General features: G+C 43.0%; 1 protein-coding gene across 6 annotated transcripts in view; it reads right to left on the minus strand.

Annotated features, from left to right (window-relative positions):
- PPP1R12B (protein phosphatase 1 regulatory subunit 12B) overlaps positions 1-16,750 on the minus strand; it is a 120,910-nt gene that overhangs the window by 78,597 nt on the left and 25,563 nt on the right. For all 6 annotated transcript variants that reach the window (XM_080367445.1, XM_080367443.1, XM_080367441.1 and 3 more), the window contains exons 2-6: positions 11,182-11,312; positions 9,000-9,118; positions 5,561-5,720; positions 2,979-3,123; positions 1,294-1,368 (exon numbers count right to left, since the gene is read on the minus strand). In XM_080367445.1, coding sequence (XP_080223571.1) covers positions 1,294-1,368; positions 2,979-3,123; positions 5,561-5,720; positions 9,000-9,118; positions 11,182-11,312 — 630 coding nt within the window. The remainder of the gene's footprint in view (positions 1-1,293; positions 1,369-2,978; positions 3,124-5,560; positions 5,721-8,999; positions 9,119-11,181; positions 11,313-16,750) is intronic.

Below are 16,750 nucleotides of genomic sequence, written 5' to 3' on the forward strand. Positions count from 1 at the left end.
ATAAAAAGAAGTGTGATAAAATCTGGATTCTTCTCTTCTTCCCAGTTCTACTATAGCTCGCTACACTAATTTAACACACGGAAAAGGCCTTTATGTAGTGCTGCTATATAGAGAACAAGGGGGTTGCCAGCCCCTGTGAAGCAGGCCTAAAAATGGGTTAGCACCCATCCCCAAAAATTCTTCTCATTGTTTTGCTTTTTCTTTTCTTCTGAGGAGTGCAGTGATCTGCAGCATCCTGGTGTAGTGAGACAGGAGGAAATGCAGAATACAACCACAGATAGTATTTATCAACACCTCATTTAGGGAGAAGCTGATTAATTTTTAAAAAGTTTCTGCGAATGTTAAGGATGCTATTTAAGGACAAGAGCAGCTGTGTTATGATCAGAGCTTGAGTTCTACCACCCACATTGTCAGTTCCTCAAAATACTTTACTGGGTTTTATCAGCAGTGTTCTCATTATGTCTGTTTCTGAATCCAATGTTTTAAATTATACTGATTTTTATTTTTTTTAAAGAAGTTGGTTTGGGGTCGTGGTGTTTGTTTTTTGGGTTTGGTTTTTGGGTTTTTTTGTTGTTGTTTTTTGGGTTTGTTTTTTTTTTTTTTTGTTTTGTGGGGTTTTTTTTAGTAGACCAGATGAAATAGGAAAAAATGCAATCCAAAACCAACTTTCTGACTTGACAACTGGCTTTACTTTGATCAAGATATATTCTTGTTCTCCTTTTTTATGCCAACTGTCTCCTTATAATCCCTTCCAATATCTCCATTGCACTATGAAATTGCAACTTAATATGGTTTTGAAATCACCAATTTTTTGATCCACAATTCCCTGAAGTTTATAATTTCTTCTCACTCAATCAGAAGTCTCCCTATTGTAAGAAAGGCAGACATGGTAACAGACCTCTTTCTCAACACTGACAGCATATTTCCTTAGATGCAACACAGAGTTGACTTGGGTAATCATTCATTAAGAAAAGAGCAGTTTGATGCTAGAAAGCTTGCCAGCTAACAAAAGCAACTGCAGAATAATCATTCCAAAGATGAACTATACGTTCCTTACCAGTTCACATAAATCTGCAAGTCAGCACACTACTGACCTCGGTGAAGTCATCCAGTTTTCTAGATTTCTAGCTATTAAAAACATTGTTGTAATTAAAGATTCCAAATGACTAACACACACAAAAAAAAAATAGCTGGGCCTCAGCTTCCTGCGTCTGTTGACACCATATGTCTTAGAGAACACCCGTGTGTGAAAAGGTAATTGGAGAGGTGGAAAATGATCTGCCAAAAACTCACCACAGTCTGTTTCTTCTGCAGCATTTCTAAATGCTCAACTAGTCCCTCATCAGCCACGTCGAACGGCGTCTGGCCCTGATGCGATAAGAGAAGACAAGGGCATACCCAATATGGCACAGCACTAACATTCAGAAAAGCACTATTTACCAGCGAAGAACAGCAGGGATCATGCTCCACGTCCTCCCCCCCAAACGCCGAGTAGCACACCCTGTTTCACTCCAGAGGAGGGAAAGCCATGCGACAGCGGTGGTAGTTTTACAACTCAATCCACGGTCTGAGCAGCCCTAGCCATGGAAGTGCAGTTCCCTGACGGCGCCTGCTCAGATCTAACAGCCAGGAGCGATAGGTTTGACTTTCCAAGTCTGTAAAAAGGACACTCTTGCCCTGAGAAGGAATGGGATCAACCTGTTGTACCGTATCATCATGTACTTGAACCCCACCAAAGGCTGCCAGTCCTCAGCAGGGCAAAAAAATCTGGGAGCCATTTCCACATGCACGGGCATTTACAAAATAAAACAAACCAGAAGAATTGCTTTGTGGCACAAAACAAGAAATCAGTTACATTTTCACCATAACTAAGGCTGTAATAACCATTTAATTAACAACACATAATGAAACCCAACGGCTAGGGATCAAACAAATAGAGGCTGCCCTGGCCACGGGACCTAGCAAGGCAACGATCCTTGACTGGGAAGAGCAGGTAATGCAGCAAAGACAACTCTGCCTGTTTCTTTTCAAGTCTGGTGTAACACTAAACCCACACACATTCTGAACACTGTGGAAAAGCACCTTAACACAGAAAAGATGCCCTGTATTTCGGATGCCAAAGAGCTCACCACACTAAAACGGCTCCTTCTCAGCCGTTTCTTTAACATTGATTTCCAGTACGGGCAGATGCACTTAAATAAATAGTGCCACATTTCTCTCATCAAATGATGTTGCCTACTGGCATTCCCCCGTGCTGTTCCAAGCACATACAACCTAATTTCCTCCCAAGAAGCAGCCGCGGTGCGACAGAGCCCACGAGACCGCTCCAGCGGGAAGCGTCTCACAGATGCTGCCTGGACATCGCAGCAGGGAGGGGAAGGCAGAAACAACCCTGAACAAGCACACAGCAGCTCTTGAAAATCCACGGGGTCTTCAAGAAAAAACTTCCAACTATTAGGATGGAAGAATTTCTTTTTTCTCCTTTTCTTTTTTGTCCTTCCATCCTATTTTTCTTAAGTCATTTCTCACAAATCTGAGTCAATTTTTTGATTTCCCTTTTTATAATGAAAGTAGTAGAACAGGAAGGTTTAAAGCTGCTGGTTTCTCAAGGGTTTGCTAGTTCTCAGTGCCCTACACCTTAATAACAGCATATTATTTTGCACTCCAAGACTGTTTATTTTGTTGTTAATTCGTCAGGATTACACTAAAACAGGAAAACACAGTAGCCTCTGTCCTTCCTTACAATCTTTGTCCTAAAATTTAACCACTGATCTTTTCCAGAAAAACCTTTTCTGCCTTCCTTCAAGTCAAGATTCTTTATTTTCTGATGATTTTAAATGCTCCAGTGCACGTGCTAGGAGAGCTGCTCACCGTGCAACTTTGTCAGGGCGTTGGATCAAGTGGCAGGCAATAAAGCTGATATTCATCTGGCTATAAAATACATTGCATAAGTTGTGCACGCATCTGTGTGTACTAACCAGCTTGTTCCTGACGTCCATATCGCACAGTGCCTCAGCCAGGATGGAGCAAGCCTCCTTCACTCCCCAGTGTGCAGCAGCATGGAGTGGAGTCCAGCCGTCATTGTCCTGGACATTCAAATTAAACCCAGCCTGGATCAAAAGCCTGAGGAAAGAAGCAATATTGATTTCTGCCCACTCCAGAAGGACTTCTCGACACGGAAGAGTTCACACTGTGAGCCATGGAGTAGGCAGTACGGTTCACAATAAGCTAGTGGTTCCTTAACTTGTTTATTCACCCAAGCAAGACCCCACTCAACGTGCTTGCAGCTGTAACAGAATAGGGCAATAAATGAGAAGTGACTTCACTGTAAAACCTGCTGGAATGCGTCTAACTGGTCAGGATCCCTTTCAGCCTGCTCTAAACTGGGAGAACACCTTCATTTCCAACCTGGCATCGGTGGCCCAGTCTGAACGCCAATGCATGAAACCCAGCAGACTCACTCAGGCACTGAGCAAACAAGGTGTCCCTGCAGACTGTCACCTCCTAACAAGGAGCCAAGCGCAGCACCTGGCATGGGGAGACATTTGGTAACTGGGGCCGAGTCTTGGTTCTACCAGAGAACAAAGCCACCCTGTAGGAACCGTCCAGAAGGAGATGATGCCAGTAGGGCTGCCAGGTAACAAGCAACAACGTTACTGTGATTGACAGATGTGAAATTTGTAAGTTAAGCAACCCGCATTTGGGTTAAGCAACCAAAAAAGCATTTTTGCAAACTAGTCCTTGCACAGTTAAAGTAAATCTTACCCAAGCGAACCTGCTTAGGAAGACCCTTGCACTACATTTACTGCTGTGCACCTTCCACCCACTACCTTCTCAACCAGACCCGAGCGCTAGCGTTTCGTAGTAGCATCTGGAGCTTCAATATTTAAAACCAAAACAAACAGAAGAGAGTCAGTTGTCACCTGAAGCTTCAGAGACATATGCACACTGGTACACCAGTGATCAGATGAAAGTACTGGGCGGCTCATGTAACAAAACTGACTATTATCCAAGGTGTTTAAATATTGAAGAAGATCCCAGCGGAATTCTGTGAGTCCAGTAAAACTACTACTGAAAATTTCCATCATGGGAAATTCCACCACCCAGAGCCACCCTTCTGCAGCACAAGGGAAATCACGCACAACCCTCGAACGGCACCAACGGTTTTGAAACTTCTGCAGCTTTACACCAACATGGTACTGTGCTAAATAAAGCACAGTCATACTATTGCAGCAGTGTGCTTCTCTGTGAAAGAAATTTTAAATTAGGTGCTGACTTTATGTTGATTTTCCAGATGGCAAAAGGAAGGAACATAGCTGCTAAAAGACTCAAGGTCACAGACAAATTCCACATCTCATTTGAGAGTTAGCTAGCTCCTGGCTTCCAGCCCCTTTGGTTTAAAGTCACTGAAGCTTTGTATTTGAACTTACAGGGTGGCCATAAAATACACAAGATTGAAACAATGTCAGCTTTCCATGAGATCTGTTTATCATTACAACAACCAATGCCAAGGAGTAGCTGTCCAGAACCAAGTTACCCTGCAAACAGTGAACACAGCCTTCACTGAGGGTTGTTGATACACAACACTCCGCTGAAAGTCCACAGGACCAACACCTCAAATTCAGGGGATATTACATTTCTATCCACATAAGCTGTGTTAGATTACTGTTCTTGGGCACGGTACAAGCACAGACAGCTTATAACTCAATTATAAGTTCTAATGAATGAATACAAATAGGGAACATGGAGAACAGCAAAATAGAGCTTGATAGGTAACAGCTCTTACACGACAAGTCATGCCACACAAAACTATGAAATTAAGGATCATGATAGATGAACACTTTCAGGAAGGATTTTAATGTGGGCGATAAAGGAACCTTGCTGATGTTCAAGGGCAGCTCCACCTATACATAAAGAATAGAGAAAAAAGCTTTACTGTTGGAAACCCTGATTTGACCTTACTAGTAAAAAAATTAAATGCTTTATTGCCAGGAAACACTACATCTGGCAAGTTTACGTTCATAATAAGCTTGTTAGTGCCAGACCAGTAGATGCAGAACTGTTACTTACAGGAATCCCTCTGTCACGGCTGGTGGCTGCTGCAGCAGTAGCATTAAGGAGCAGGGCACAGTGAGATAGGGGTGGACATTGTTTTTCCACTAGAATGGTCGCGTAAGGTGTTGGGGTGTTTGTGATTGTCATGCAGCATGTATTGGCGCTTTGTAGGCTGAAATTATACTTTTATCTCCTAATACTGTTTAACTTCCTACTCCTAAATCTATTACTCCAATAGTGAAAATTGAACCTTCTCATTTATGTCTCACTCTTTGAAAACCCAACAACACTTTAGAGGCTTAGAAGTATGAAAGGGAATCTTCCAGTCCCTATGTATTTCTAGGTGAACCACTATGGCTGGGCACATAAATCTACAAAGCCTCTTGAGAAACAGCAGCCTGAAAATCTCAGTATGAAACAGATTTCTCTAAACTATAAAGCTAGACATGTTCCTTATGAAAATCAGCCTTAATTCAACGCATCAGCCCTGGAAAGGAGCTCCTACCTCATGACTTCAGAATAGCCCTTTGCTGCAGCAACATGAAGAGCCGTGGCACCTGTTCGAGGCTGCTTTGTATCTTCAATTCTCCCACTGTTCAGCCACTGTCGGGCATCCTGTAGCATTTGCTGCTCCTCTTCTTTTCTTGCCAGGTCGAGGTCTACACCTAAGAGGGTGAAGCACAGAAGAAGAGATTATCAAGTAAAAGATCTCATGTACTTGTTAAACCTACCCTATGTTCCATTTGCTATACAGTACTAGTAAACTATTTGTAATATTCCACACTCACACACACAAAAATAAAAGTACCAGCAGAAGCATCTTCTAGAAGCTGGGAGAACTCTTGCATCACTGACAGAGACTTCAAAAGCTGTCTGACTTCAAAAATCTGAAAGTTGAGCCACTGGTTGCAAACCAGCCAAACTAACTACTAGGCTCAACTGCAAACTATGGGTGGAAGGACTGCGTTCTGAAGATGCAGTGTCCTAGACTGAAATAAAAAAGTAATGAAAAGCAGCTTAACAAACTGTATTAAACTATAGTGATATAATCTACAGTGAAGATGTGAAGAGATGATCCTAAGACATCTCCTGCAAGAGCAGCATGACCCCAGCTGTATGCTCACTCAAAATTCAGCACAATCTGCAAGCTACAGATACACAGATCTGTACTGCACCACCGCCACTCCTGCCAGCCTTGCTGAAAGAAATCTTTAATTTTCGCTGAGCAGCAAACCACCAGATTCTGACAAAACACAGTTCTAAATCACTTTGGGGCTAGAAGGCCAAAAAAAAAAATCTACTCTGATGGCTTACGAGATCTGCTTTAGATGAAGTCAAGTGAAGTAAGTTCATCAATACACACATCTGATATGACAGAGATACGGACTATGGGGGTTTCTGATAACAAGAGGGATGAGTTTCCCACCCTAGGAAACAACTGCTATGATGTGGAGAGGCTGGGTGGCTCTGGCTGGTGGGCTGCGTCAATTGTTTTCGTAAGTGGACTTTTTATGATAACGAGGTCATGTAAGGACAATATATCAATCAGAAGTACAATACAACTCCATGTAAGACTAACCAGACTAGAGCTCGCCGACTCAGGAAAAAATATGAAGGGTAAGATGACAAATCTCAAAAATCAAGAAAGGTGGTGAAGAGCAACTGACCCCTATGGATTAGGTATTTCAGAATAAGTATGAAATGATCTCCAACTAAATTATGGGCAATTAAGTTTAAAACAGAACAAAAGAAAACATTTATCAACTCAGTCAGAATTCTGAAACTCACTATTGCAGGATGTTGCAAAGGTTTGAAATACAACTGGCTTCAGAACAAATTAGACAAATTTGCAGTTATTAAACATAATGCTATACACGCCAGGAGTTCCCAAAAAGGACTGCACAAGGTCATGAAACAGAAAGCCATGGGGGATTCATGAGTATACAGAAAGCCCATCTGGCTCAGGAATTCCTTGAAGCACAGCAACTGGAGCTGGGAAAACGTTTGGGAGGGGAATCGTACACACGTGTCCTGTTGCTACAGTTCGCAGAAGGCATCTACTTACAGCTACCATTGAAGACAGGCTACAGGGCTGGATGGACGCTTATTTAAAGTTCATACCAGCAGTTCACTCCAGCAGTTACGATCCTTTTAAATTGTGTCAACGGGAAGCTTCTCGGTGGAGACAGATGGTTGTTTCAGGGCATCTTAGCAGGATGCCGCTAATGTGGTGAATCAATGAAAAAGCCAAGCAGAATCCAAAGAAGTGTCAGGCAAAATATCTGCAGCTGAGGCAGAATTACTGCCTTAATGTCCTGCAAGGCTTGAACCATGTTATTACCACGGTCAGGTTCAAGACCATCCAAGGAATCTGAAGGTGCACAAGTCCATGGGACCTGACGAGACGCATCTGCGGGTCCTAAGGGAACTGGCAGATAAGGTGGCTAAGCCACTATTGATCATATTTAAGAACACGTGGCAGTCCGGTGAAGATCCCACTGACCAGAAAAGGGGAAATGTAATCCCCATTTTTAAAAAGAGAAAAAAGAAGACCCGGGGAACTACCAGTCAGTCCCACCTCTGTGCCCAGCAGGAATATGGAGTAGATCCTCCTGAAAACTATGCTAAGGCACATGAAAAACAAAGAGGTGATCGGTGACAGCCAACGTGGCTTCACTAAGGGAAAATCAGACCTGAAAAATCTGGTGGCTTTCTGTGACGGGGTTACGGCGTTGGTGGATGCAGGAAGAGCAACTGATGTCATCGACCTGGACTTGTGCAAAGCTTCTGGCACTGTCCCACATGACATCCTTGTCTGTAAACTAGAGAGGCATGGATCTGATGGGTGGACCACTCAGTGGATAAGGAATTTGCTGGATAGTTACACTCAAAGAGTCAGTGACTTGATGTCCAAGTGAAGACCAGTGATAAATGGTTCCTCAGGGGCTGGTATTGGGACCGCTTTGTTTAACAGCTTTGTCGGCCACATGGACAGCAGGATTGAGAGCACTCTCAGCAAGTCTGCTGACAACACCAAGCTGTGTGGTGCTATCGACACGCTGGAGGGGAGGGATGCCATCCAGAGCAACCTTGGCAGGCCTGAGAGGTTGGCTTGTGCAAACCTCATGGAGTTCAACAAGGCCAAGTGCAATGTCCCGCGCATGGGTGGGGGCAATCCTAAGTACTGATACAGGTTGGGCAGGGAATGGATTAACGGGCTGAGAGCAGCCCTGCGGAGAAGGACTCGGGGGTGCTGGTGGATGAGAAGCTCAATGTGACCTGACTGTGCGCTTGCAGTCCAGAAAGCCAACCATATCCCGGGCTGCGTTACAAGAAGCATGGCCAGCAGGCTGAGGGAGGGGATTCTTGCCCTCTGCTCCATTCTTGTGAGACCCCACCTGCAGTATGGCATCCACCTCTGAGGCCCTCAACAGAAGAAGGACGTGGACCTGTTGGAGCGAGTCCAGAGGAGGCCATGACGATGATCAGGGGGCTGGAGCTCCCATGAAGACAAGCTGAGAGAGTTGGGATTGTTCAGCCTGGAAAAGGCTCCAAGGAGACTTTGTAGCAGCCTTCCAGTAGCTAAAGAGGCTGACAAGAAAGCTGGAGAGAGACTTTTTACAAGGACATGTTGACAGGACAAGGAGGAACGGCTTTCAGTTTGAAGAGGGTACATTTAGATTAGATATTATAAATAAATTTTTCACTGAGGGTGGCGAGGCGCTGGCACGGGCTGCCCAGAGCAGCTGTGGGTGCCCCATCCCTGGAAGTTCAAGGCCAGGCTGGACGGGGCTGGGAGCAGCCTGGGCTGGTGGAATACTTGTCTGCTGCTTCCTCGGCCAGATTTCAGATCTCTTCACCCATACACAGTAAGCCCACGGAATTTTCTTGTAGAGAGTCTGAGTGGTCTAAGTCTCACGTGCTCAACCCCACTACTGATTTACCTTGTTTCTTTACTTGTTCCAGAAGCAGGTCCTTCATGGCTGCTTCCTCCGCGATGTCAGATGGGACTTCACCTTCACTGTTCACAGCAGCCACGTTGGCTCCATGACTAATTAAGTACCTACGGGAACGAGACCCATACCAACATGTTAGACCTTGCATGCAGGCTTCAGTGCAACTTATACAGTAAATCAAGTAGCAGAATTAAATATTTGGCTTTCTCATTCAAAATCATTACTCATTTGGCAATTCCAAATAAGTACCTTATTCTTACCAAATTGCTAGACTAAAAAAGTTCATTGTAAAATGCAAGGTCCCTGGTCAGTGGCTCATAGCTTTTGTTTCTCTGTACTTATGCAAATACCCCTAGCTCTTGCACTGATCTAATTGATTATACTTTTTTTTAAAAAAATGAAATAATAATAATTAAAAAAAGATAAGCCAAGCTATCATCAGTTTTTTAATTCTTATTTTTACAACAATACCAAAAATTAATTCAAGAACAACCCATGTCTTCTTTGGCTTGTACATCATGTAACCAGTAGAATTCTTTTAGAGATCTAGGAGGGTGAGGCTGCTTAGTTTTAAAGTTTATTTTCAACGGCTTTGAGAAACAGTTATCAGTATTCAAATTTTGGTTACTTTTTGGTAGCTGTGGTGGACTGAATACATAAGCATGGTATGACTAGTAAAGAATAATAATATCTTTCATATGAAGAACTAGTATTTGGGAAGAAAGAAACCCAAACCGATAAAGGATTGTCCAAAGAGTTCAGAACTGTTCCAGGAGGAGTACAACATGCAGAAATAAATAAGCCACAGAAATTTTTTAGATTTTGTTAGAAGATATTGTAGAGGACTATCTGGAGAAATACTATTTTTTCCCATTATTCTTCTAACCTATCACACAGCCTTGTTCTCAGAAAAATTATTTCAGTTGGGAAATTACCATTTATGTTTGCCTATTGTTTGGTTCCAGTTATTCTGGCACTCCAGGTCCTGTATCTGAGCAACTCTCAAACTCTCAGAGCAATCTGTCGGTGCACAAGTAGTCTGGTATCAGTATCTTCTCTGGGACAGACTATTAGTCCTTTGTGAACATAACGAACGCTCAGATCAGGTGCAGAATGTTATTTCAAACCCTGGAATCAGAAACTGTGCCAAGAAGAGTCAAGTCTTTGTTGCGAGTCACTTATAGCAGGTTACTGCTTTGCTTTGAACATCTACTGGACAGAACTCTGCTATATTCACTGTCTTTTCTTTCGTATGTATTTTATGTTTGTAGTCACTGGACTACCTAACCTCTTTATGGCAGGCCACAGAATTTCACCTGGTTGTGCCCAAACTGAGCCCAGTATCTTGTGTGGTAAACAAAACAAAAAAATATAAGAAAGTGCTCCAGTTGTAAGTGGGTTAAGTAACAAGTAGTTACTTCTGCCTAATTATCTTTTGTCAGATAGTATGCAAGAAACAGAAACAGAAGATCTGAATTTGAGGAAAAAGAAACAATGCTGCTGGTGACTGTGGAGCCCAGACCATTGCATTTCTCTCGCTCAAGCCTCCACACAGCTGCAGTACTGCTGACACAGGGCTGTCCACAGCGAGAAAAGGCAGTTGCTTTGCAAAGCCTCAGCACAAGCGTGAGCACTGGTGCAGTCCCCCTTTGAACTGCTCCACCGTAGGCCATACATCTCCTGTTTGGGGTTTACACCAGAACGGCCATATGGATGTAACTGCACTAACACACATTTTGTACAGAGACAGAATTGTTTTTGGTTGGAGGAATAAAATCCCAAATCGCTCTTAGGTAACACTTAAAATTCTACAGGGGCTCCCTGCTGTCGGAAGTGCACAGCGAAGACGGCAGCGCCATGCTTCGTTACACGTCTCCGTGTCGGTGTGCCTGCCCGGCGGCTGTCGGGTTTCCCTTTTGCTCGGCATTTTAGCCAAGTATCTAATGAATCAGAAGTCACTGTAATAGGATCGGCAAAAGGCAACCAGTTGCAGGCTCCACCTTAATCCTCACAAATTAAGAATTCAGTAACAGGAGAAATGCATCTATTTTCAGCATTGCTTCTCAAGATGTTGTGTAAGTCTCACAGCACCAATCGCCTGGGTTCCTGCTCTGAAGAGGAAGACATCGAAAGTGTTATAAATACCCAGAACAGCCTGAAACTCACTCACTCTGCTATGTTCAGATAGCCACACGATGCCACCGCGTGAAGAGGGGTCCAGCCCTCGTTATCTTGCTGGTTCACATTGGCTCCATTCTCTACAAGGAACTTCACCATGTCCAGGTTCTCATCTATACAGGCCTGAGGGAGAAGAGGAGGGGTTACATCCAGGGGAGGGAAGGATTGAAGAGAAAAAGAAGGAAAAAATCAAGCAAGTATCGGTGTTACATCAAGCGTACAACCTCCATTTGCAGTATATTGTCAGCAGGTAATTCCTGGGCTGAATTTCCTACTCTGTGAGCTAGCACACCTTAAAATTTAAGGTAGCATGAATTTATGAACTAAAATAATTTCAGAACTTTCAAAAATTAATTGTAATTCAGAGTCCCCAGGTGGACAGCCTCTAAATTTATTCAAACTTTACTTCTCACCAATTGATCTGTTTCCTTCCTCTCTCCCACACTTTTCTCCCTGGAGCGAGGACGCACGGTAAAATGATATAGCTGTATTAGTTTTAGGTATGGCATCAAATTCCTCTAAGCCAGACAAGCTATGTATTTATTTAGATTATGTTGCTCCCTCAAAATGTCAATGAAATAACATCATAACAATGAATGAAATGAGATAACGCTAGTGGTAGGGATGAGCAGGGAGAACACGAGCTCAGGAAGCCTGACTAAAGCAGACCGCCTGTGTACTGGATGTTGCCCTTTACAGAAGATGTGACCATACCAAGGGTAGAATTTTAGAGATGTTAATAACTTCTTTATTCAGCAGTATCTATTAATTTTCCTGAGTATAACCAAGCACAACTTTCCCTGTTAGCTCCACAGACCCTGTGAGCTATTGAAGAGTATGACAACCCTTTATTAGCTGCTGTATTAATTCTAGAGCCTGCATTTACAGAGACCTGCTAGCTTTGAAGTTGCCAGAAGAAAACCTAGCTAGATTTTCAAGTCTCAGCAGTTCTGTTGGGTGGAATTCCTCCTTCCTCACATTCCTGGCTACAGCACGTTCTGCGTTGCATTTACAGCTCACTGGAGGCTGCTATTTAAGGATGAGCTGGCAATTTAATACATACGTCCAAATGCATGTGCCTCAGCTGAGAGGCACCAAGCATGACCAGGAGGTGAAAGGACTGTCTTTTACTGCGTGTCCAGCTACAGGGAGAAACAGAGTTCCTCATTACTAGAGGGGGAATCAGCTTGGTTGAAATTGCTCCAAAATCTCAGCGCTCAATCGTTCTGCATAGCTTGATGTGGGCACATCTATCAGTTACGGCAGTCAGATGACTTCCAGATGATCGTTCCTCTAAAACGAGCGACACTGACTATCCGTTCCTATCCTGGCAAGTAATGAAAACAAGGAAATTTTCTCTACCCAACACCCCCACTAAAAAGAGACAATCCTACAGTATCTAACACGCTCATCTATGCTGCATAGCTTATTTCAAAGGAGAGACATGTCCTACACCAGGATAACCAGCTCTTGCTATTTCTCCTGCAACTGCAAACCCTAAACTAGGCTTTCACCCTGCAAACACCAGTTACTCCTACATTTGCTTCACTGACAAGCAGTCATGCAAAAGACTAGCCTCTAAATCTCTAAGGAAGCCTCCTCCAGAAAACTAACTCCTAGCAGAGTTACTTGGCAAACACGAGAGGACACAGGGTACGCCTATGGCACTAGGAAAGGTCGCCCCAGGAGCAGACTCCAGCACCCAAGTCCTGACTGAGCCCACGCTGCAGTTTTAGCATGTTTCCTGCCCTTCTTTTAGACTGGTTTACCTTAACCTTTGCCAGAAAAGCACAAGCATAATTCTAGCAATAGTTTACTTCAGGGACTGCTCCAAACCCAGAAATGGATGAGACTGCCCCGGGTTGGCTCCATCACCCTGCTCAGCACATCAGCACTCTCCTACCCTCAGGCACGAAACAGCTCCATCCTGTACACCCAGCTCTGGGGAACTTCCCTTGGATTATTTCAGGCAATAGGACTGAAAGAAAAACCAACCAACAATCCCAAAAAACTCCCAACAACTTGGGGACTGAAGAGTATCACACTGAATTCAAGTCTGAAGCCACAAAACTCAGGAGCTAATGTCTATTTTATTGCCACCCATATTTACGGCAATACACTTCAAGTTTTCCGCCCCCACAACTCAAATAAATTACTTACAATCTTAATGATGAGTTATTTACATTTACCTGGGAACACAACCATTACATATCACTTTTTAAATAAAACTGACTTCGTCTAAAAGTGTATTGCTCCAAGAATAGCCAAGAGAAGTTCACCCATGCCGTGGTTTCTTTTGAGCAGAATCATTTCTGGCTGACTAAAGAATTCAAAGAAGAATTTTATCAGCATGGCTCTGACAAAGCAGCAAGGTGGATGTTTCACGCCTGTACATACTTACTGCTCTGCTGTATTTGTTTAAGTATTACCTGCAGTTTGAGTGTAAATCTAAATTTAGACTGAAGAACGGCTCTATATTGTGAGCTTTGTACATATCTGATGGAGAATTGTATTTACACTGTTTATCATTTAAACCACCCAAATACACCCACTACATCTGCACATACTGGGAACTGGCCAAGAGAAAAGACCAGTTCTTGCTCAAGCCACTGGATACACTGGACTCTAAAATTTCTAAAATCAAGTATCTGTTTAAATGCATGAAAGACACCACCCGCCCCCCTTCTAAATTTCTGCCTGTTATTGGCCTTGCTGTTCCGCTGGTCCCCGTCTCGCGTAGTTCCCATGGAATGCATGCTAGAAACAGAAGGGATAATGGGATCAAAGCCCACCTGTTCCTACACAGAAGTCTCCAGTAATTTGACTCGCCTGGCTTCTGAAGAGATAAAACGATGACAAAGTGACAAAGCTACATGGGTGCTGACAACAGCAGGCATTCGCTCACTTCCCCAAGGGAACCGTAACACATTTCATCCTGCTGTTTGCATTTGCCATGAAGATAAAGTCAGTCGCAAAGGTGTACTAAGCCCTTACTAGAGCAGCATTGTGTTCTTTAATAACTAAGAAAAATCACCCTCACTCCACCCTTCACCACCTGTGTATCATAAAAACTGCTGTTCAAGTTATGTGATCAAGCAATGTGACGCTGTTCGGCAAATATTTATTTGAGTATTAGTTAGTGACACGAAAGAACAGAAATTAGCAGAGCTGGGTAACACGAACAGGGTTATTTTAATTACTTGAGGCTGCGTTAGCACTAGAAGGTATGGCTTCTTGCCTGCCTCAAATGTCAAAATGCAAGGGTTTTTTGCATTTTTCATAATATTATATAATACTAATCATATTGGCCAAGATTTTAAAAAGTGAGGTGGAGAAGGATTTTCAGGAAATGGCATTTGACAAAAAGAGGTACTGGATAACCCCTGCTCAGCTCTGAAAATCTCATCATTGCCATATGTAAGAAACTATCAGGCATAGGATTATTCGTATCTTTTTTTAGTCAAGACACCCTAAAAGAATACACTGCTTGTATCTTAACATGCTATGACATATTTAACACACCTTAGAGCAATAATTATGAGGCCAGCAACTGGGATAATGAGTAAAAATGTTCATTTCTAAAGAACTTCTAAATTTAAGAACTTTAGAAAACACGTATAAAAATTATAACAGATTAAATGGTAGCTTTTAGGGGCTGCAATATATTTCTGTGTATACTTTTAAAGTATCAACTGAGTAAGACTTGCATGTTATCACAGAATTCACACTTGCGCACACATTAATGGTATTAGTAGTTACATACATGACGTCATTTTACAGAGCTACAAAGAACAGAAATTCCCACTGTTCAGAAGCATTCAGGGCACACACTTGCACACCTAAAATTTTTGAGAGCCCTGACTGGTAATACCCCTGCAGAAAATCTCTGCTGCGTGTTTTATTGCGTGTATCTGCCAAAGCTGAGCGCTGCAGAACACCACATAAGAAACACATTCCCTGAGATTCAGAGGGTAAAGTTCATCTCCTGGCTAAGCAAAACGGGTTACCTGAGGTTACTGGAGGAAGGAGAAGAGGACAAAGAGGAAGTAAACGGGGTAGATGTGTCCTCCATTAAGTACTATTAATCCTCTAACCTTAAATTTAAGAGAGTGGATAAGTTTAGTAACCCGAGAGGATCTATTGCTATGCGAAGTCCTTCTCTTTTATTTGATACAGCATTCCTTGGGAACGTTGTAAGAATAACTACATTGGACAGCAATATTACAAAGCAGACACCTGCCCCTCCAACCCCCAGAGGGAGGAAAGAAAGTAAGAAAAAAAAAAAAAAAAGCTGGTTGAAAATTAACATTGCCTTTTTGGTGGGTAGTTATTTAGCGTGAGGAAACACTCCGTCTCCTAAATCGCCCGTAGAGATTTGCATCAAGAAAAACACATACACAGACAGGCTTCATTCTTTCAATTTTCAGCACTGCTAACCCTCAGCTGCTTGGTTACGCATGTAGGAGAGGACAAAATCAAGGTTAACTACAGAGCACAGCATTTTTGTCTCTGTATTAATTCCTCCTTTTTCTTCTTTGTGAAAGATACCATACAACCTTGAAGGCGATGAGATAGGGTGGGAGTAGGCTGTGACCACCTTTCCCTCTAATCAGAGATCTTCAGCGGGCTAATCTCTTGTCATCCTTCTATTTTTCTTGGCAGTTGGTTAGCTTCAAGTGCTTCTGGAACAGCACTAATGTATTGCAGTTTTAGCAGTCTTTGATGCAAACTGCATGCAGTGCCCAGAATTACCCACTAACCGCTCAAAGAAAGTTGGCTCATACAATTTAAATCCCAGGCATCACTGGGCAACTCTCCATCCACGGCTCATGGTGTTCCTTCAGCTCCTGGCAGGGGACCAGCATTTAGCAGTTTTTCCATAGGGAGGAAGTGCTCAGTTTCTAAAATTTGCAGATACGGCATATTAGCTTCCCCCTCTTAGATAACAGGTGTAGCCCTTTACAGCCAGGGACACTCACTGCATTAATTTTTTTTTTTTTTTTTTTTTTGCCAGTAGCTATTGCCAAGGCATTCTTCTTTCAAGCATGAAGTTTACATTACAATAATGAAACGGGGGACACCAGGAAATGTTACAGAAAAACTCTGCTCATCTGGCAAAGCTTGCTCAACAACCAGACAAAATCTGATCTTTATCTTGAATGAAGCCTCATTATTATAATATATTGTTAGTGTTTGCTCCTTCCTCGGAGCCTTCAGAACACACAAGCATCACTGCACTTCTGGTGAGTATCAGCAACGCAACAGCTCCAGCTGCCTGCCAAGGTTTTTGGTTTGCATATCTCCTGGGCATCCCCCACAGGACGGACACAGGATGATCTGGGAGTAAAAGGAGTCAGATGGGCTAAGACTGAAGGGTTCAGAGGACCAAGAATCAAGCTCCAACAAGCTGTAAACAGTACAACACTGCTCACTTTCTAGGGGGTGCATCACATTTAGCAAAACCCCAGCCTATGACTGGTATTACATTCCCACTATATAATAAATACATATAGGATAGTAGCAAGGAGAACAACTGCACCACCCGACAAATTCCTAAGAAA

The sequence above is a fragment of the Falco punctatus genome, assembly GCF_963210335.1.
Source record: "Falco punctatus genome assembly, chromosome: 17".
Lineage (NCBI taxonomy): Eukaryota > Metazoa > Chordata > Aves > Falconiformes > Falconidae > Falco > Falco punctatus.